General features: G+C 47.9%; 1 protein-coding gene and 1 long non-coding RNA gene across 8 annotated transcripts in view; one reads left to right on the top strand and one right to left on the bottom strand.

Moving 5' to 3' along the window:
* Window positions 1-23083, bottom strand: part of LOC135908352 (uncharacterized) — a 140567-nt gene that overhangs the window by 88295 nt on the left and 29189 nt on the right. The gene's annotated exons all lie outside the window — the stretch shown is intronic.
* Window positions 1-23083, top strand: part of LOC135908350 (potassium voltage-gated channel protein Shaw-like) — a 244196-nt gene that overhangs the window by 208363 nt on the left and 12750 nt on the right. For 5 of the 6 annotated variants that reach the window (XM_065440108.1, XM_070539025.1, XM_070539024.1 and 2 more), the window contains one exon: window positions 2400-2549. In XM_065440108.1, coding sequence (XP_065296180.1) covers window positions 2400-2549 — 150 coding nt within the window. Of the gene's footprint in view, window positions 1-2399; window positions 2550-7420; window positions 7724-23083 lie in introns of those variants that run through there. The other variant, XM_065440111.2, reaches the window with a different exon arrangement.

Genomic DNA, 23083 nt, shown 5'->3' with positions numbered 1-23083 from the left:
AAATAAACAGGCCTCGCTTCGCATAAGTTGCAACATATGCGTTAGATATGCACGATACATTTTCTTTGTATCCACACTTGGTCGCCCGACCGTCTCGCATGAAGCGCAGGACGACAGGGAGGCCTCGGGCTGCTTCAAAGCGACGACCCGAAAAACGACTCTGCCCTTGCTACACTTAGTCCAAGCTACGACAGACACGGCAATATTTTCGGCAGTTTACTCACGCACACGCACGCACACCACTCAGAAAGAATGAGACGTCTCAGCCCGCGCCTCTTCCGTTCCCAATTTGAACAACTATAGCTGAAAAGGTTGCCGCTATTTGCTTTTCTTTTTTCTTGCTTAGATCGTTGTTTACGGCCAGGGCGACACTGCAGACATGAAATACGAACAGCATTACTTTGTGTTCCGCGAATGTGGTTCTAAATAATTTCCCCCGCGAGCAATAAGTACACCATTACTTTTTGCGCTGCCGCGCATGACAGGCCAGGGACACGAGAACATAGAAATGCACACAACGTACGCTGAGTAACAACTGAGGATTTATTGTGCACTGGCCGGGATGTGTGTGTGTGTGTGCTTTTTACAATTTTGTGCCCCTGCATATCCTGCGCTGCAACCCAAAGAATGTTCAACACGTCTACCCACCGACTATTTATTTATTTATTTATTTATTTATTTATTATACACAGAGGTGGAAGTTTATTGTTTAGTGCATAATCATGAAAAAAAGGCCTTTCTGCACAACTCACAAGTAAACAAGATATGGGGGGTGGAGATTTGGCCATGTTGGTAGTCCATGTTAAAATAAGACCAGCGCGAGAGACAGGGACAAAAGAGACACACAGCGCTGTGCGTGTTTTTCTTCGTTTGTCCCCGTCTCTCGCGCCGTCCTTATCTTAAAAGTAAACAAGAATCATGAATTGGCGATGTTCTGTCACCTGACTGGTGTGTGCATGCTTCGCGACGCCACACGGCTGCTCCTTCAGACTGCCCTCGAAGGACGTTCGGCAGCGTTCAATTGGACATTGGACCACCCCAAAATCTCAAGTCAGCCCACACCCAAATTTAAGTTCGTCGCGCTCAAATTTAATGTCGCCCCCCCCCCTGCAATTTAACTTGGCCTATGGCCGAATTTCAAGTTGGCCCACCCCCAAATTTTAAGTTAACCCGTCCCACATTTCCAGTTGGCCTACCCACAAATTTCATTTGGCCTACGCCTACTGTAAGCTTCGCCGTGCATTTTCGTAGGAGCCCTATGTATCTCTATAGGTATTCTGTTTTTATTTTATTGTTTTATGTTAAATTATTCCTTATCGCTTAAAAGCTACCAATCATCTGCATTTACACTATCATAACAATTAAATGTCGTAACTGTGCAAATTACGAATTTTCGTGCAGACGAAAGGTATTACACTTTTCACGTGACAGGGCTGGGGAGCTCGCCAAAGAATGCTTACGCATTAAAAGCAGGGATAAGATTGATGTGACCTAATCCGTTACAGGCATAGGTAGCGGTAGAAGGTAGGTAGAAAAGCTCTGAGGAAGAGAAAAAACGCTTAAGGGTAGGCATAAACGAACACTAGAATAAAAAAGCACGTATAGCATACCTGATTATTTGAAGCAGGCTAGGCGAAATTTTGTAAGCTTGAAAGGGATTGCCACTAAATGATCATCATCATGATCATGTATAGAGTGATGAAAGTGGATGTAGAATTTCGAGTTGAAGCTCATATACTCGGACCCGAAAGGACGAAAGACGTTCTCTAATTTAAACTGGTGTGGTTTGTCCTGAGGCGCACCTGGCATCCAGGTGAACGGGATGACTAAAGAAATGATGCACGCAGGACCCGTACGACAGACGCATACGACATACACACAATTACATACACATACAACATACACAAGATTAAAGGTATCTCGGTGAGACAAGTGCCTCGCTGAAAATGTCAAAAGAGCATTCTTAGCACGGCACGCCCATTTTGCATTAATCCGTGGTCAAATGCATGTCGTATAGCTCAAGGCGCGGTCCCTGAGCTACATTCGGTGCGGGCATCAAGACGGTCATTTGGAGAGTGAAGAGTCTGGGATAGCAGATTAAATGCACCGTATCAGCTCGTACGTCAGCTTAATATTGTCGCGTATACCCTGCTGGAGTATACAAGCTGAATCAAGATACAGGCATCATCAGATACAGCATACATAAAGTACTTTGCATTGATAACGTTTTCAGGTGCGGACACGCACGATCACGCCTGTAATTTCGTGTCGCTAGCTTTTTTTTCCCCTCGCATCTCGGGAGGCTGTTAAAGCTTTCTTCGCTAATCCAGTGGTGCAATGTCGGTCGGCTCGTGCGAGCGCCAACGTGAGCTCGTCTCCTCGGCTGTGCTGTCGCGCAGGCAATGGGGAGGAGTGCGTGCCGATGCTGATGCTGAACCATTCGGAAACTGCCCAGGAGACGACGGGCCGGACGCCGCCGCGACGAACGAGCAGCTCCGCCGACCGCAGCGCCAAGCTCCTTGAGATGGGCGCCTCGAGCATCTCTCCAGGTGAGTCTCGCATGCTGTAGCGGTATCGACGCTTCCAAACGAGAACTTTATCCTTCCGGCGCGGTAGCCACTTCAGCCCAAGGAAATGGCGCAGGATCGGGTCTTGGACGTGCTTAAGGTCGTGTAGAAAGAAAACCGTGGACAAAGCATGCGGCGCACGCTATAGGTAGGCTCGAGCGTCGGACTATATGCCCTTGGGAAATACGTGATTCGACACAGTTCGAGAAGCTAAAGACTCTGAAGTTGAGCTAGATTAGCAGGATCATCATCAACATCATCATCATCATCATCATAATCAGTCTGTTCTATGTCCACTGTAGGACGAAGGCCTCTCCCTGCGATCTCCGATTACGCCTGTCCTATATATACGCTAACCGATTCCAACTAGCGCCCGCGAATTTCGTAATTTCATCGCTCCGCCTAGTCTTCGGCCGTCCTCAACTGCGTTTCCCTTCTCTTGGCATCCATTCTGTAACCCTAATGGCCTAACTGTTATCTAATTGGCGCATTGTATGACCATGATTACATTACCACGCATTACATTGCATGATTAGCAGGTTACACTTCTGCAACGGCCAGCTAGAAGCACCAGAAGTGCGAGACCCGCGTGTCCATACCTCAGCGCCTCCACGCCGCGTGAATGCGCAGAAAATTAATCAGAAGCCGTGGCCTTCAAGCCCTGGATAGTCTAGTTCCGACGCCCACTTACGGACGCACGCAGGCAAACGTAAAGTCTCCCCACAAAAGTTGTCTCGTTTGATAGCTATACTTCTAACCACGTTTGACTTTTATCCTTTGTGATAGGCAGCGCAGCTGACGAGAACTCGGCCCACGCCTTTCCAGTGACGGCAAACACTCGCCGATGTAGCAACTAGTTAGCTGAAGTAACCGACGGCTTCCAGGTCCGCGCGAATTTTGTTTTCGGCATGCAATCGTTGTAAGTGCTTCTGGCTGTAGTGTAACCAGACGAAAGCAGTTCGCTTGTTTCGGGTGGTGCGCGTAAACTCGGCCGTAGCTCCGCTTTAACGTGAATAGTTAGTGAATGTGGCTGTCGGACTTAATTTTACGATTACACATATCAAAGTCAAAGTACTGCCAACGCAGAAGCTGTGCTTTTCATAAGCATTTTCCAAGCAGTTCCAGCTAGTTCCGGCGTGCCACTCCAAAGAAACATGGCGATTCAAACATGTACCGGTGGTGACGTATGTTTCTCTGATAATTTAGAAACTTTTGTAATCTGTGAGGGAACCACTTAAGAGATGCTTCGGCGTTGCGGAAAAACTGCTAAAGCTCGGTCGGTTGGTTCGCTGGTCCTGGCTGACATGGCTCAAGGAACTACCGGAGATGCGCCATGAATCGGACGGTAGCAAGAAAATAATAATAATAATAATAATAATAATAATAATAATAATAATCTGTATTTTGCGCCACTAGAAGAAATAGATGGTAGGCAGGCCTGTCGAAGTCTGCATGGCTTGTGTGACAAGGCCCGGAAGCGTCGACAAGAGCGATAAGTTCAGCGTATGTACTTACAGGCGCTACCGTAGTGCCGACAAAACATTGTGCAATCGAAGAAAATTAAAAATAAGAGGTATACATGTTATTCCTACGGAAAGTGGACATTTTTCACACTTACATACAGGTGAAAGTAACCAAATTAGATTAAATAAACAAATATCCACACAACAGAGCAATAGGAAATTCAAATGGAAGACAACAATTTCTTAAAATCGTTTTTTGACTGAACTGAAAAACACTTCGTCAGCAGTTCATTAAGAATCTTCAGAGCGAAGACACATGGTCGTGCCTCACCATACCTAGTTATTGAACGAGGAATCTTGAAACGCTCGTATCCTCTAAAAAAACGCGGGGCTACATATTTCTCTCTGAATTGGTCATTCCAAAAATTACGAAGAACCACAGTTCGCTTGACTGAAGACTGAAATGAATAAAAACTCCGTGCCGTAAGCAAATCCTCATCTGACACCTGGCCACAGCCATACGCAACACTTTTCGATATATTTCTTAATAAACTGTCAATTCGCGCTTGTCATCGCAGTGCCCAGAAAGCGAAGGCAGTGATTCCGTATCGTAATATGATGTACGCGAGAGCATGCATTACAGTTTTCTTTACAGATAAGGGTATGAAACCTTTTATATTAAAAAGCATCCAACCGAAACTCCTAAGTTTACCACACAGGAGGGCCAGATGACTCTGCCACGACATGCTGCTATCCAAAAAGAAATAATAATAAACCGAGATATTGCACACGGTTTACATACGCAACAGGGACACATGTACACGAAACACAGTGCCGATCATGCAAGTATAGTGGGATGTTTATTGCTGTGGTCTTTAAGGGTTTTCTAAAACATGTTCACTCTGTCTTATTGATTTTTACGTTAATACAATTTTTTCAAAAACTAGCGCATTACACTACATATTGTATTTTGTAGGGTGCCCACATCCTTTTCATAATTTAAATGCTTTGTAAAAATTACCGTGTCGTCTGCATATTAATAGATCGTACCTTTATAAATTACTAGAGAAAGATCGTTTATGAATACATTAAACAATAGGGGTGATAATACGGATCCCTGAGGAACACCGGCTGTAAGCCATTGTTTGTTACTGACGGTATCCTTGTCGGCCATAACTATCTGCGACCTACCACAAAGTAGTTTCGCAATATGTTGTGAAATGGTCTTGTGAATCCCATCAAAATTAGTTTCGCCAGTAGAATGTTATGCTTCACTCTATAAAAGGCCTCTAGAAATAGCGCACAGATGAATAAGTTGTTTTAAAATACGGAGTTTGTTTCATCTGAGGATTCTTCTAATATGGCTGTGGTATCTCGATTCGCCAAAAAACCAGACTGCCTGGACGACAAAATCGAAAACTTAGTTTTAAAAGATTTCACGCATTCGTACAGGAACTTTTCGAATATCTGGGAAAGTACCGACAAAATTGAGATTGGTCTATAATTTTCAACATTATCTTTCCCGCCTCCTTTGTGCAGCAGTTTAACGGTAGCCGTTTTCGGAGTCTCAGGAATTATTGCGGTTCCTAAAGAGCCAATAATTACAAAAAGCAAGATGTTTGAAAGCACATCGAAGTTTCTTGGCAGTGTGCCTGCTGACATGCCATCTATTCCTGGTGATTTATTTTGCCGAAAACTAAAAATAATCCTTTTTAAGTCAAGCGTTGATAAGCTAGGCAAAAAAAAAAAAGCGGACGCCGACACAGATTCCTGCAACGTACAATGATTTCCCTGTTGCGATAAAGCGTTTTCAGAAGCACGCGAAAAGAAACGGTTGAATGCATTAACACAACCACTGTTTTGTCATCCGCAAATGAGTCATTGAGATTAGAAAGCTCGTTGCTTTCTCTCCTAAGCTTACTTATTAATGAACATGTTTCCGCGGGACTTTTGCTTGATTGGTTGAATTTATTCAAAAATACGGTCTTTCCGCTGTTCGCAAAAGCCTGACTACCCTGTTTTTTGCCATTTTACATTAAGCTTTTAATCCATCATTTTAGAAGCATGTCTGCAGCGCTTCCAGAGTGAATCTCTAAACGATATGGCGCGCATAATATCAGCATTAAGCCAGCTAAAATTATTTCTGCACTTCTTTATTACAGTAAGTGTAAGCTTAGTCGCTCAAAGTGCTTAAGTTGATTGCAGAACTTTTCGTATACTTTATCGGCAGCACTGTCATCAATCAGCAAAGACCAGTCGAAATTGGAGATGCGCTGGTCATACATTTTTGTATTACTGATTTGAATTCCCATTTTATTTATTTCTGTATTCCCAGCTGGGTCGTGTTCTTCAGTTAGAGAAGGCTTCAAAAGGCGGCAGGCTACATAATAGTGGTCGGCTAACCTCTGACTTATGACGCAAGCAGCCAAGGAATAGTCAGATGCGCGCACAGCAATGTGGTCTATGCAGAACGCTTACTATTCGGTTATGCAAGCACTCTTCTCTAGACGGGTGACTTACGATGGATTCCAAACCGTAACAAGACAAAACAGATAAGTAATCGCATACATCAGTTGACGTGACGCATACCGTATTTATGTTCAAACCTCCGGCTAAGCATAACTGCACAGCTGAACCCCATTTGCCCCGGTATTTCATCGAGCTCCGCCAAGAATTGCCTCGCACTGTTACATATGGTGGACGATATAACGCAAGGAGGATTAAATCGGTATTTGAAATATTTATTTTTATGACCAGGTATTTTGCATGAATGAATGTAATATCTGCTCCAGTCGTAACGTACATCCTGGTGTACAGGATGTACGTTACGTACAGCGCAAAACGTAGACAGGACACGAGACAAGAAGACGACACCACAAGCGCTGCGGTTGCGGTGTCGTCTGTTCATAAAGCATGGTTAATGCTTTATGAATAAACCTACATTGTGGTCCTCTCTTTCTACTTCCTCTTCGATGGATCGCTCTACGCTTCGTCGCCGGATTTACCTCGATCACTATTGTACATTCGGAATTCGTTTTCTCCCCAATACTATATGTAACCAATCTTTTTTGCAGCAATAAATGCAACTACAGCTACCAAGGCGTACTTCGCTAGTCTAACCTGTTTCAGTCTCACTATTCACTGTGCCTTCAAGAGGCACTGTCATCGACGATGCCGTGTGTTCGTACACAAATTAGAGCAGCGGTAGAGGCCGGCTCTAGCTAAGGCGGCTCGCTGACCAACACAGATCAGGTGTGCCGTAATTATCCTCTTTCTTTTTCGTCGGTCGCATCCTGTGCTTTCAGGAAAGCCATGTGCGTAGGGTAACACTATTCGTCATCTAATGGCCACAGTGTAACGAGGACTAAAATGACCCTTGTTCGGACGCAGGCCTGGCCGCTTTCGATTGTTCCCCCGATTCTTCCGCGATCCCCGTGTGGAGAGGAAGGAGGGGTGGACGATGCGCTCAGCCTCGCCTATACGTACAGACATTCCGGTGCTCGATCGAAGCCCGTGGAGGCCCGCCGAGATCGTCATAGGAAACACGGTCGCGCTATGCTACCTTGGGGAAAGGACGTTCAGTGCTGGCCCTCCAGGTCTACCGGGAGAGCCTCTGGACTGCGTCTCTATACCTGGCGAGCTTGCGGGGTTCTCCTTTCGATCGCGGCGTCTTTTCTATCTCGTCACCGCCCCTCTCCGCGACTTAATGGGCTGCGCTACTCCCACTTGGCGTGAACAAATATTACTTTATTCAGATATCCTTTTTAATTGTTTACTATTATTTATTTATTTTCTTACCGGTAGCCTTACTACGCACAATCGCGAGCAAAAATTTCGAGACCAATGAAACCGCAATTTTGTTGTTGTTGCTGTTCTTCTTCTTCTTCTTCTTCTTCTTCTTCTTCTTCTTCTTCTTCTTCTTCTTCGAATTTTGGGTATGCCGGTTGAAATCAAGTGGTTACAGCCTATGTACGCGTGTTCGACCAATGCAATATATTCAAGGTACTTCATATTGGCGATTTCTAATAGAATAATGTTTTTTTTTACTTATGCCGTGGTTTCCAAACTTTTGCTCGAAACGGTACAATATGCATGGAACATATTGCGAGCATATGTGAATAAGATGCGAGGCCAAGCCGGTACAACAGAAGTAAAGTTTGAGTCAATATGAAAAAGAATTGCTAATGAACACTGAAGCTACTGCGAAAAAAAAATCAAATTTTTTGTTATTGTTTTTATTACTTTATTTTTAGTTATGGTTTTCTCTCTCTCTCGCTCTCTCTCTATTTCTTTTTTTTTTACTTCTGCTGTGGCTGCTGCTGCAATTACAACCGAACTTCGATCAGAGACCCCACTCGCTAATATGTGCGCTCTCCTTCTAATAACCTAACCTTTCCTGAATAATTTAATAGCAAAAACGAACGACAGTCGACTGAGTTGAATGCAAAACAGGTGTTCCTTTTCATACTAGTCGGTACCGTACAACAGGGTTCCCTATACCGTGTAGTGTCTCTACGGAGGACGAAAAAAGCCCGCATGGAGTACACTTTTTGCCTGTATCCAGGTTAGACACTCATCAAACTACGCATATATGCGGTCGGCATATGAGGGACGCGATGCATCTCTTGCGCGCGAGCGATCAAACGAAACCTGCGTCTCATGAATGCGCCAGCTGCGCGTACACTTCCTTTGACGAGAACCGCCAAGCAGTGGGCGAACGCTACGAAAAGGGTGGAGAGAACACTATCTACTCGTATTTTTTTTCTTGTGTTCTACGTGGGCGCTGTTTTTCGGATTGAAACGCCAAGCGAAGGGCGCCAACAACCATAAGCACCGCCGCCTGGCTGTGGTCGGTGTTATGCTGTTTTCTCAAGCTCAAAGAAAACACCGCTTTCCGCTACGCTTGCGTGTTTTCCTTTGAAGCAGTTTCGGCACCATTGGCGACGGCATCGACAAAAAAGGAACAAAAAGTAAGAAAAGTTGCCCACCCGGAAGGAGCGCCTGCATATCCGTACAAACCTGCAAAGCAGGGCGTTCGCTACTTTTACGTGTTAGGGAACAAAGCATTGTTGTTGGCCGCTGTGCTCGGTTGGCAAGGGTGTGGGACAGCGCCGTAAACGCTGAAAAGGGCAGTGCGATCTTCGCCCTCTCTTTTTTGGCGCTTCCAGCGTGGTTTCCGTGCGCACCGAATGCCTAACTTTTGAACGCAGCTCTCACTCAAAAAAACAAAAACAAAGAAAAAGCTGAGCCGCCTTGGCACCAGTCCTGGCAAGGCTGAGGCGCCCTCTGTGCGACAGACAGGGACAACGCCTTTTCCTCTTTCAACTACCGGAGCCTTTGCTACTACTCGGCAAAAACCGATAGAGAAAAACGAGACGGAGAGAGAGAGAGAGAGAGAGAGAAGGATCAGCTGCGCGCGAGAACCCATCGCCCTGCATGTTGGCGAGGGGCTTCGAAGGGACCTCGGAGGACGTTGTCCAACGGTGCGCGAAGGCAGCTGATTAATAGAAGCCGAGGAGGATTTTCTCCGCCACCACGGGCCGCTGATCCTTTGTTTTTTTCTTTTTCGGTTTCCCTCTTTTGTCTCCGCGGTGGACCCAGCAGCACGCCTTAATGCCTCAATTAGGATAATCCTGGTGCGTACCACTGACTGCTTCCTTCGCTGGGCGCGTGCCTACGCGCTTCCGTAGTGCCAGACCCCCCCCCCCCCGCCCTTGCCTTCCTTCTCCGCTTCTTCCTTAAGCGCTTTCCCCATACCCGAGCTGGCAACTTTCACGCTGCCTCATTTTCCGCCCTAAAGTATTGGAAGAAAAGGCAGCGAGGTCGGCCTGAGGAACACTTCTTGTTTGTTACTTTTCGCGGTGGGGAGGGAGGGGAGGGGGTGAAAAAAAGTGGAAAGAGAGTAAAAGGGACGGCTAAAGAGGAATATTAAATCAGACTGTATTAGCTAATTACCTTTCCGCAGTGGCAAAGCGGCCCCTCCTGCCGTGGGAGGAAGCTTGGTAAGCCGGAAAAAATGCAAGAATGAAAGCCGGACTGGCAACGTCACCTATAAGTTCTCGCACTAGTTCGCCGTGACGTAATCTATTTAGGTAGCGTCTACTCTGGTCCGATAGATTGTTCATCCGTAAAGAAAAAAGTACTACGTTGAGTTCTACGTGAACCAGAGCCCTAACTTAGCTAGCAAGTTTGGGAAACCTTTCTTGCGCAATAACAGCCCAAGTATCTGGAGATAACGAACGCAAATATAACGAGAAAACGAAATTTTGATATACCGAAATAAATCTAACGTGTTTCTTTCCAGTATCAGCATATAACTAATATATGCTTATAACAAATATTGGATCTATGAGGGTGTTTTCGTGTGGGGTTTGGCTTCCTTATAACGAGGTCTGACTGCTATACCTTTAAATCCGCGAAGTTACACATACGTATCGTACGACTGCGAGGTTATAGCATGAAATCCCAGAAAGGGAAGTTTGGCTTCCATTTTCTCGCCTATAGTAATCAAACCTTTGTTTGTTTGTTTGTTTGTTTGTTTGTTTGTTTGTTTGTTTGTTTGTTTGTTTGTTTGTTTGTTTGTTTGTTTGTTTGTTTGTTTCGCCATATGAATAAATCGAGCTTTGAAATAAAATTATGCAGTCTCAGCGCCTGCAGAGTACACCCCTGGGAGGCATACGCACTTGCCGACAAATGCGCGTTCGTACGCCACGTCTTGAAACGTACTGTAAGTTCATAGAAGTATATAGCAGCATGCAGTCAACAGCGCGTACACAAAAAGCAAAAACGCGGATGCTATGTATACGTTCACAGTCTCCCGGTTCCCCATCCTTGTATAGTACTCATGAAATGGAGCTCAACAAGAAAATTTTGAAGAGAGAACTCAAAAGACATCATTACTCAAGAGAGAGAGAGAGAGAAGGGAAGGAAAGACAGGGAGTTTAGCCAGTGTAAGTACCGGCTGGCTACCCTGTGCAAGAGTTCAGTGTCGCGCCAGTAGGCATTCTGCATTGTTTCTAAAGGTAGCATTAGCTCTGATCTAAGCATAAAAGTCAAAACAGCGCCAATGAGTGAGAAGAAAGGGTGTTAACCGAGACGCCCTATTTTTATTATTCATATCATAAGAAGTCAACAAACAAAGACACCAAGCACAACATATGGGGAAATTATTTGTACTTAATAGTTACTTCTAATGCGATGACGTGGGATCGCTTCCCACCTGCAGCAAGTTGCTTCTTCTTCCACTTTAATTCCCATTAACTTATCATTTTATAGTTCTATGATTAACTACAATAACTTCCCCTATGTTGACCTTCGTATCCTAGCTTGTTTGCACGCGTAATGCGAAAACGTGGGATCGTTCCCCACCTGCAGCAAGTTGTTTTCTTAACCCATTTTAATTGTCAATAATTTATCATCTCTTTAATTCAGTTATTGAGTAAAAGTAATCTTCCCTATGTTGTCGTCTTTGTTTGTTGGCTTCTTATGATATGATTAACAGCGCCGACGCTACACGAAACAGAGACAGCGGAATGGAAGGTAGCGGCGCATCGGATCGGCCTGAGTCGACACTTTTCATTCTGTACAGTACTGCGCCGAGCGAGAGCTACACATTTTTTGCCTCATTCGGCAACGCTAAATCCCTCATGTAGGGAATGACCAACGTAAGACCCCTGTTCGTGTCTCCTCTCCATTCTCTCTCTCTCTCTCTCTGTTATTCGTTTCTTTTTTGCCTTTTTGGTGCCTGCTTATCGTTTGAAAAGACGCCCCATGGCGCCAGGAAGTTTCTTCTCCTTTCGAACTTTACACTGAGCCATTCTGCACGCGCAACTAGGCGCTCGCGGGATCACAACTCGATGCGCGTTCGGTCGCCGCCGGCCACGGCACAAACGCCCCCCCCCCCTCCCCCCGAGCAACTGTCCCCTGCGGCCGATGCTTGCCGCCTCATCGCCTCTTCGGATATCTCTGCCCTGTTACGTTTCGCCTACGACGCGCGGTAAAGCCAGCGCGGATGCAACGTACGCCGGAGCTTCGTTCCAAGCGGCGGACATTTTGGCCCGTTCGGAGCGGCCGCGAGCGCGCCCCGCCGAGCGCGTCCCGGCATGTTCAGTGCCACGTGTCTTTGTGTGTGCGTGTGTGTGTGTGTGCCCACGCTTGTCAAAGCGCGGCAGCCGGGGAGAGGAGCTCCCCCAGTGTGAAGCGAGGAGGTCTGACCGGCGCCGGCCCGTCTGATGCGTCACCTCCTTGTTCCAACGTGTCTCTCAGTCCGTCCGTCGCCGCTGTCACGTGGTGTAGTCCCATGACCTTCCCTCTTGCTCTCAACTCCGAGAGTATAAGAGCAGCGGCCCCCGGACGCCAAGAGAGAGGCTCCGATTTCTGCTGTTGAGTAACGTGCTCTCCCGTCTCTCTACTTCGGTCGACCTGACCGCCCGCTCTTTACGATGCTAGAATAAACAAGTTGTTCTGTTAGCAGTCGCCTCATGCTTTGCTGGGACCTTCGGATGCTTCCAGTGTGCCCCAGGCCGCCAGGCCTACGCTACCCTTGGGGCTTGCGACCCAGTTGCAACAACGGGCGTCAGCACTGAGGTTCCAACAGCCGGTGCCATCGGTGCGGATCAAACATCTGGTTGCCAGCGGTGAGATCGCGACAACGGAGGCCAGCAGCGAAGAAATGCGGTTGACTGTATGCTGAGCAGCACAACGACCATCCGGGAGCAGTGCAACGAGCCCTGTGTGATGACTGGTTGCCTGCAGCGGAACGACTGCGCTGAAATCTTGGCTGCGAGGTTTGGTGAGTGCGGGACTTTCTTCTTCTGAGTTTTGCCAGGCTTTTGTTAGTGTCAGAAACAGAGCTGGTAATTGTGGTTGTCGTTGCTGCCGGGTTAGTTGCGGCAAGACAATAGTAGGCAGTAGAGAAAGCAGCATTCAGAGCAGCCATGGATTTGAAGTCGTTGCGCAAACCGAAATTGTTGGAGCTTGCAAGAGAGTTGGGTCTGGATGTCTCAGACAAACTCAGAAAACCAGAACTGCTAAGTGCTATTCTTGAGTTAGGAGCTGAGGATGACGAGCTGTCGGAATGCCTTGAGACCATTGAGGAAAGGGCAAAAAGACAGGAGCGTGAACGTAAAGAACAGATAGAACGAGAGCAACAAGAGAAAGAAAAAGAGCGAGAGCAACAAGAGAAAAAAGAAGAGCGCGACCGTCAACACGCTTTAGAAATGAAGCGTCTCGAGGTAGAGATGGAACGCGCTCGTAATGGAAATCAGGCACACGGTGCAGGAGAACGAGTATTGTTCAAAATGACTGACCTGATGCGGCCGTTTAAGCTTGGAGAGGACATTGGTTTGTTCCTGGTTAACTTTGAGCGAACGTGCGAGAAGCAGGGGTTCTCTCGGGAAACGTGGCCACAGCGCTTGCTCACTTTGTTACCCGGCGAGGCGGCCGACGTAGTCGCTCGCTTGGATAGAGAGGAGGCAGAGGATTTCGACAAAGTGAAATCGAGTCTGCTAAAAAAGTACAGGCTGTCCGCGGAGGCGTTCCGTCGGAAGTTTCGAGAAAATGAGAAAGGCAAAAGTGAGTCATATACAGAGTTTGCCTACAGGCTAATGTCAAACATGCAGGAGTGGCTCAAAGAAGAGAAAGCGTTTGGTGACCACGAGAAAGTTCTGCAGTGTTTCGGGCTAGAACAGTTTTATAGTCGGTTACCTGAGAACGTGCGGTACTGGGTCTTGGATAGGCCAGACGTTAGTACGGTGGCTAGAGCCGCTGAGCTAGCCGAAGAGTTTGTGACGCGTCGGGCTCGCGGAGCTAAGGACGGTCAAAAGGGTGAATTTGGCTCCAAGTTTGAGAGGCCGAAGTTCACGCCCATGAGAGCAAAGGGGGACACACGTAGTGCGGATGCGAGTGAAAGCAGTCCGACCGAACGTAAGGAGACGGCGGCAACCGAAGCCGAACGCAGAAAGCGGTTCGAGGCGAGGCAAGCGCGCGTGTGTTATACGTGCCAGAAGCCGGGTCACTTTTCGGCGCAGTGTCCAGAAACAAAAACAAAAGTTGTGTTTTTGTCATTATGCAGCACTGACGAGAACATGAAGCTTCTCGAGCCTTACATGCGAGACCTCCTCGTAAACGGGAAAGAGTGCCGAGTGCTTCGCGATTCCGCAGCTACGATGGATGTAGTTCACCCCTCTTACGTAGAACCCGATATGTTCACGGGCGAGTGCGCATGGATCAAGCAAGCCGTGGAAGCTCATAGCGTGTGTCTGCCCGTAGCAAAAGTGCTTATTGAAGGACCTTTCGGAGCACTTGAGACGGAGGCCGCAGTGTCATCTATGCTGCCCCCTCAGTACCCGTACCTATTTTCGAACAGGTCCGATCACCTCCTGCGCGAGAAGGGGCTTTTGTTTGGTGAGGCTAGCGTTCAGGCCTTAACCAGATCGAAGGTTCGGGAGCTCGCTGCAAAGGCGGTAGTTGCGGGGCCGATGTTGTCGAACGGTGAGAAAGGGTCAGAGGCGCAGCAAGCTGATATTCAGAGCACGCCCGAACTGAATAAAATTGAGTCTGTAGCGTTAAACGCACCAGATACTGGAGAGGAAATTCCCGATGCGGGAAAGTTAGAAGAGCTATCTGAAGATTTGCTCATCGCGCCTACGTCAGACGGACTTAATAGGTTGCTAAAAGTCAGCCGGTCGACTTTGATAGCCGAGCAAAAGAAGGATGGCAGCCTAGAAAACATACGCTGCATTGTCAAGGAAGGTGTCGCCAAGAAAAATGCTCGCTTTGTGGAAAGAGGTGGGGTCCTGTACCGGAAGTATATAGACCGCAGGGGAGTGGAGTTCGATCAGCTGATCGTGCCTCAGTGCTATCGTCAGGATCTGTTGCGCTTGTCGCATGGGGGTTCGTGGTCCGGACACCTAGGAGTTAAGAAAACTAAGGACCGTCTCTTGCAAGAGTACTATTGGCCAGGGTGTTTTCGGGATGCAGACCACTTTGTGAAGACATGCGACACCTGTCAGCGGGTCGGCAAACCAGGGGACAAATCGAGGGCGCCGTTGAAGTTGGTACCTATCATTACGGAGCCTTTTAGACGGCTCGTTATTGATATAGTGGGACCTCTGCCGGTAACAGCCACGGGGTACAGACACATTTTGACTGTGATCTGCCCAGCTACAAAGTTCCCTGAAGCAGTGCCGCTTAAAGAACTCAGCTCAGTTGAGATAGTCAATGCACTACTGTCCATATTTGCGCGAGTTGGTTTTCCTGCGGAAATCCAATCAGATCAGGGCACAGTGTTTACTAGCGCTTTGACGACAGCCTTTCTCGAAAGGTGCGGGGTAAAGCTGCTACACAGCTCAGTGCACCACCCCCAGTCGAATTCCGTTGAGAAGCTCCACTCCGTCATGAAGCGCGTGTTGAGAGCATTGTGTTTTGAACATCAAACTGACTGGGAGCTGTGTCTGCCTGGGGCGATGTTTGCATTACGGACCGCGCCGCATGCGGCTACGGGGTTTTCGCCAGCTGAGCTAGTGTACGGTCGCTCGCTACGATCTCCGCTTCGCATGCTTAGAAACGGATCACTGCCCTCTCCAAAGGCTGCAGACTATCTGTTCCACAAATGGCCGCCTCCTGCGCTGGAGCCTCGCTTTGCAACAATATTCCTTTGAGGTGCGTTACAAAAAGGGGAGTCTCAACGGTAACGCCGATGGCTTAAGTCGAAGCCCCTAACGTGGGAATCAGCCTCAAAATTGTTTGTTATTGATGTTTTTCTTCCTGAGGCAGGATTTTTAACATATTGCTTTTGTGTAGTGTTTCAAAGTGATAATGTGCTTTCTAGTGCAATTTTCCGATTTGTGGACGCGTTCTGAGTGCTGCTAGACTACTGTAAGGAACTAGGCAGTAGTATTAAAGGGGAAAGAGCCTGGCATGGCTTAGTGAGGGTTGTGCCGTGCTTGCTGACTGAGCGGCTGAGTTTCGGCGTAGTTCTAACGCTTGCTGGGAACGAGAGAAAAATGAGAACTCTCCCGAAGTCACTTTGCAGTGTCCTCTGTGAACCTGAACGTGAGAACGAGGCCTTCTCGGTGCGCTGCGCTCAAGAAACGCCGAGGGACGACCGACTTCGGTTATGAGCATCATCGAGCGACATCCCTCCGGACAGCGGATGCAGTCCCCTGACCATCGGGATCTCCCTCCCCCGGCGGGGCGGTCTGTTACGTTTCGCCTACGACGCGCGGTAAAGCCAGCGCGGATGCAACGTACGCCGGAGCTTCGTTCCAAGCGGCGGACATTTTGGCCCGTTCGGAGCGGCCGCGAGCGCGCCCCGCCGAGCGCGTCCCGGCATGTTCAGTGCCACGTGTCTTTGTGTGTGCGTGTGTGTGTGTGTGCCCACGCTTGTCAAAGCGCGGCAGCCGGGGAGAGGAGCTCCCCCAGTGTGAAGCGAGGAGGTCTGACCGGCGCCGGCCCGTCTGATGCGTCACCTCCTTGTTCCAACGTGTCTCTCAGTCCGTCCGTCGCCGCTGTCACGTGGTGTAGTCCCATGACCTTCCCTCTTGCTCTCAACTCCGAGAGTATAAGAGCAGCGGCCCCCGGACGCCAAGAGAGAGGCTCCGATTTCTGCTGTTGAGTAACGTGCTCTCCCGTCTCTCTACTTCGGTCGACCTGACCGCCCGCTCTTTACGATGCTAGAATAAACAAGTTGTTCTGTTAGCAGTCGCCTCATGCTTTGCTGGGACCTTCGGATGCTTCCAGTGTGCCCCAGGCCGCCAGGCCTACGCTACCCTTGGGGCTTGCGACCCAGTTGCAACAACGGGCGTCAGCACTGAGGTTCCAACAGCCGGTGCCATCGGTGCGGTTCAAATAGCCCGGATGCGCACGCCACCCGAAGACGCGTGCGACGCCCACCACCCACCCGCGGGAGCGACTCCCTGTTGTTGGTGTTGTGCAGGCCATCGCGTTATCGCTCGAGGTCGTGCTCCGGGAACGCAATTCCCGGAGAGCCGCGCGGAGGATAGCGCAGAGGCGAAGCCGTTTCCTTATGCGTGCGCAGAAATAAAGACAAAGGGAAACTTTCACCTCAACCCCCCCCCCTTTTTTTTTCAACACTAACGCAACCACACCCGCACTTTGATGCGACAAGTGGTATAGAAGGGCTGGCCAGCGTTTGGAGACGTGGGCTTATCTAGCTAACTCAGACTATCTCTCCCTCCTCATCCTCTCTCTCTCTCTCTCTTCATTTTACGCTGGGCGCTTCACGAACACGTTAAGCACGGGTAATTTATCCTGGTCGCTCTAAGCTATGGCAGCTAGCTGCCTTACATTACTGTCTCTACAACGTACGGTCTGTGCGGCAAGTTCTCAGTGTGTGAGCCATCCTCTTACTTTAGCGCGTTAGGAGACAGAGAGAGAGAGAGAAAGAAACAAACTAAAGGCAGAAAGGCATAGGAAAGGTCAAGCAGACGGCCGTCTGGTTTTTAACCCTAAATGTGAAAGGGGAAAGAGGGAAGGAAACAGAAGAAAATGAGAGAACGATCACTGCGCGCACTGAAAGGGATGCGCAGCTTCACTCACGCCCGTAGACTCACGACTGTTGTTCTGCGCGGAAAATGGGCTAAATGGGGAAAATGACTGTCGATGCTTATTTTGGTGGCATCTGCAGTTATGCCACGGCTGCACGCAAAATTTAACGTCACTCATAAAACTCAATGATATATGCTGTGCATCGCTTGATAACGTAATTTATTGCAAAGGGCGTGATTAAACGAAGCACTTTCGATTTCGTCTACACAGTACTCATTATTAACATTACCTTTATATTCGTTAAATGTAAGCTTTATGCAACTTACAGTTCCCTCGGTACGCTATAAAAGAAAGTGTAAGAGAGAGAGAGAGAAGGGAAGACGGAAAGGCAGGGAGGTTAACCAGACTGAGTCCAGTTTGCTACCCTACACGTGGGCAGGGGAATGGGGAGTGAAAGAGGGAGAGAGAGAACTTAGGTGTAGGATGTCTATAGCTAAGATGTTAACATAACGCTTTTGATCTAATTTTTAAGGAATTTCTTTTTATAAAAGGTTGTGTTTAATCCACTTCGCAAACCAACTCATCAGATTGTTTCCTCCGTTCTCGCTAAATTTTATCTTGGTCGCTGTTGTGGTTATGTCAGGGCAGCGGGCTAAATCTCAAGCAGCTCGTGAAATACAGTCATAACGCTCCAGAGCGCTTGCATAACTAATGCCGCATTAAATCCACCTATTTCGAACTTTGTCTATGCATTACGCATTGACTCTCACCAAACAGACACAATGTATCTCGTTTAGTTGACTGTGGGAACCGGGAGAACCTCGTATAACGCATGGAAATACCGAAAAATACAAACGAGGGTTCAAGGATTATTTGGAACGCTCCTAATTAGGCCGGTAACATTAAACTTTCGGAACACATTGCACTAAAGATGCCTCCCTCCTCCCCCCCTCCCCCGCCCCCATTTCTGTCAAATATACATATTGTGTAACGCAGAGTTGGATGACAGGCCATATGCAGAAGCAAATTTCTTGGGAGCCTGGCCTCACAGTTCATTAGCCCAGAAAGTAGTTCGAGTGCTTTTTCACTACCTGAAGGCAACAGACTTGAGTGCCCGACTACAGACATCCTGCACCTAACTTAGTGCATGGGAAAGTGCGGTATAGACTCATTTTTCTCTCTCTCTTTCACTCCCCATTCCCCTCCCTACGTGTAGGGTAGCAAACTGGACTCAGTCTGGTTAACCTCCCTGCCTTTCCTTCTTCCCATCTCTCTCTCTCTCTTTCCGCCTACGGAGAAACGTAGCTAGTGACGGCAGCGCGACATTTAGGAGCACTTCTTGTCAGAATTGTTTTTCACAAAAGCTCTATTTGATCCACACGCATTTAACTTCCATGGTGGCCCGCAAACATTTTTGCCAAGTTTGATTTTGGTGGCACACGTATTTATGCAATGCAGCGGGCTAAACGTCGCCCCTCGTTAAACGCACTCCTAATGCTTCGGAGCCCTTTCGTACCCAATTAGTTGCTAACGCCGTGACTAACCCAATTGTTTAGAACCGTTCGTGCACATTAGCCATAGCCTGCCCCCTTATTTTCATGAAATATAAATAAGTTTCCTAATGTAGTTTACCGAGGACGACAAAGAAACCAACTACAGACCTTGAATAACACGTGAAAGCAAGGGGAAAAAAAAACAAGTTTCAGTACTTCTTTGTGAAGCTTCTGTTTCAACAACGAAAAGGAAAGTTTCCCCATATATAGCACTTAACGTCCCAACTCATTTCACTGAATTATAAGTTGGTGTCTCGTGCCGTTGTTTTAATACTTTGGGGAATACAGCGAATAGCGGCAGTATATGACACTCCCCAAACGATTGAATGAGTAACTTTCTACAAAGGCTGTAATTAAACTACAGAAATAAACGTTTAGCGTACTTCGCGCACGACGTGCTTTCGAAATGAACGAGGTATGAGCACCGTGTTTCACACAGTTCACGAAGGAGGCTGTGGAGTAGCGACTATACGTGCCGCGTATGAACTATAAACATTGCGAGAAGATTTCACAATCGCCATAGACCCATTTCAACCTTTCGTTACACATCACTGCGATTCCTCAAAATACTAAAATTTCGACCCTTTATGGTCCTCCAGCGGAATAGAGAAAAGCTTTTTAGGCGTTTTATATAACCCTTGTGTGCGGACCAAGGACGAGGATTTAACCATTGTCATTCAACCCCTAATTCATCAATTCCCCCAAATTTCCCCTTAACCATCTTCGCATTTCCTCGAAATGCCGTATTCGCTAATGATAGAATGTTTCGCAAAGCCGTAAAAACTAGCACTTAACGTTTTTGAGCGGTAGTAGCCGCAATAACACGTTCGCCGTAAAATAAAATTGACGACGCATCGTTGAACGGGTCAGTAACGCGGCACTTGTGCTGTGTCCTTTATGTCACCCGTTTGCGAATTCCGTCCTACGCGACTACCAGCTAGTCCAGCTTGCTATATACTGCCGCAAAGGCCCCCTACTTCATCATCATCATCATCATCATCATCATCATCATCATCATCATCCGGCACGTAACGTATCCTTCTATCCCACACTTCCCTGTAACGTGCTTCGTTTACGCAACGCGAGAAGCATCGCAAGCGCCTCGGCACAACAGGTGCGGCGTCGCCGCATCCGCAACACTGCAAACGGCCGCGTCGCGTCATCGCTCGAGCCGCTCCGCCGACACCGCCATCAAGGCGCGCGCTCTCCCATTCAACTGGAGCCCTTCACGCGCACGCCATTAAACATTCACTCGCGCGGCGAACGAAGCGCACGCACACACAGCGGCTGCAGCCGCGTCCTTCGAGGACGCGAGAGAAAACTTTTCAGACATTCAACAAGCTTTGTTCCGCCAGCAGGAGAGAAGAAGTGTAACCGAGATGGCGACCGCCACCATGACAGCGGGGATTTCTATTTTTTTTTTTCCATCAGCCTGAACCGTGCGGCCGCGGGCGGCTGAATTGGATTTGCGTTGGAAAGCGAGAGCGCGGCCTGGGCTGCAGAGAGAGAGAGACGGTGAGGCATAAAACCTTGCGATCAACACACCGACTGTACACGAGTCATTGTATGGCCAGCCTAATTTGAATATTCATGGAGAAACGGCGCAGGCCAACGTTTGCGCACTGCCCGAGGCATGACGAGAACGCCCGGGCTGTGGGAGGCAGGCAGGCCGGCCCGGCCCACTCACTGGCTATGGCCGGGCGGACGGGGCTGGTCAGTTGGCAAAGTCATTCGCACTTTTTTTGAATAATGAGAGAGTTGCCCTTCACTTTTGCAAGTGTGTTTGTGTTGTGCGTTCCTATCCGTATTACGGGGAGAGTTGGCTGCCTCTTCCGCTAGCGCGGCCGGGAGAGGTGAGCTCTCACACGTGATCGATGACGTGCGGTTTATTGTGCATCTCCCTCTCCTTATTTTCCCCCTCCTCCTTCTCCTCCTCCTCCTCTTTTATTTCGTTAACACGTTTCTCAGCTTGCACAATGAAGCGGAGCTCTCTTCAGCAAAATTGAACCACAAAATTAGACCTCATAAGGGTTTCGAAAAGTTATATAAAGTTATTGATGGGGCCGCCCAGCGACAAGACCGCCGCGAGTTTCATGGCCTATTACACGCAGTCTGAAAGGGGCCATTATCAGAAGGTCTAGTCGCGCCAATGTTTGATCGAACGCCTCCCCACAATTCAGTCCTGCTTTCTTTAGAAATAATGAAAAGCCAGAGTAGGTCTCCTCCTTGGCGTCGGTCGCAGAAGACGGAGTGCCCTCTTGTGAATAAACCTGGCGCAGCGATAAAAAAAGCGCCAGCTGTTTCTTGTGCCTGTTTTGCGGGATATTCTAAGCGAACAACTGAACCCTGATTTGAACCTCGAAAGTCACCGAGTGATTTCTACAGAGAGGGCACTTATGATGTACTTTGATTTTGGCTGTGGCAAACTTGGTGGTCTGCTTATGGCGCTGTATTTACGCCATTCAATGGAAAACAGATTTCGACATTGATTTTCACACTTTAAGTAACGACACTTCAGGGAGTTAGCAAAGCCTCGTTTCGAGTCCACGTATAGTCGGATACAACTTTAGAAAAAAGGGGGCGTTTACTCCTCCGAGGCGGATGCACACGAGCATCCACCAATGGGCGCGCACTCTGGACCGACGTCATGCGCCGGACGGCCGGTGACTTCGGCGCTTCGGTCATCTGGGCGGGGCCTCCCCTTTTTTCTAAAGTAGTGAACGTCGTTTCAAGTCGACGCATTATACTGTTCGTGTTTAAGTCGTACGTTAGAACGTGAGTTCCCCAAAGTGATCTCTCTGGCTGGAGAGGTTTGCCATTCAACTCGCTGCCCCAGTTGACAAGGATACGGCGTAAAAAATCAAAGCATACGCAAAAAAAAGACATGCACGCAGGATTATGCTTCTCTTAAATATGTTGCACTCAAACCGTCTACAGCATGCTCAAATGTCGCGGCTAACCTCATTTCGGGACTGCCCATTCTCTAACGAGCAGGCTGACATGATTATAACAGCTTTTACGCGGCTTTTACGATAGTTACAGACTGCATGTGACATCTACCTAACTTCGACTCTTTCTGCATGAAAGGACTGCGACAAACACAAAGGCGAATACTACACTGCACTAATGAAGAACTGTTCTTTTTTTTCTTTCCTTCCTTTCTTTTTTCTATATTTCTTTTGTTTCTTTTCGTTTTTTTTTTCTTTTCAAGGGGATGAGGAAAGAGGGGGAGTCGAAGTGCTCCCTGCGGAAAGTCCATAGAGACTTGATAAAATGTAACGGACATACAAGCAAGTTGTGAAAAAGAAAGGAAAGTAACGTAACAATTTAAGTTTGTGAGATTTTTACGCAGAAAGCAATGACAAAGCAACGTAACCAATGTCGCGCTCTGCGCCGGCTCGTAAACGTCTCTTGGTAGACAGTTACAGACCTAACTTGTGCAGTATAGCGGTGCAAGTTTTATATTTCACGCTTACGCTCTATCACTGTTGTCTGAGCATGGCTGGTGGACAGTGCGTTAAAGAAAGAGGGGGAGAGAGAAAGACAGAAAAATGTAAAGGAACGTAGAACAGAAATGAATAGTCCTGCACGGAACGTTGATGAGCCGTGGGAACCAGCGCCGAAACTTCCTCTGCATATAAGTGCCGTGCCATAAAAACACAGCGTTTCTAACGAGTGTATATAGGAAGCTGTTTTCAGGAAGTGGTTTTCAAAAGCAACATACGTTGGTTAGGGGCTCTTATAGGAACGGCGTTCTGCAGTGGTCATCTCGTTTGAAACTTCTTTTCATTTTGTATTCCAACGCCTCAATAATTCACGGCTACGCCTGTGCAGCGCGACATGAGTATAGCTACATATAAATCCGCACCGACTCGTCCACCTCTCAGTTAGGCTCGATTATTTCGTGCAACAAGAAGCATGCACACTGCGCTCTAACAAAGCGTACACGCACACATCCTCCCATAGTTTTTCAGCCCGCTTATTAAGTACA

Source organism: Dermacentor albipictus, chromosome 5 (genome assembly GCF_038994185.2).
Source record: "Dermacentor albipictus isolate Rhodes 1998 colony chromosome 5, USDA_Dalb.pri_finalv2, whole genome shotgun sequence".
Taxonomy (NCBI): domain Eukaryota; kingdom Metazoa; phylum Arthropoda; class Arachnida; order Ixodida; family Ixodidae; genus Dermacentor; species Dermacentor albipictus.
This window is presented reverse-complemented; position numbering and strand designations above follow the sequence as displayed.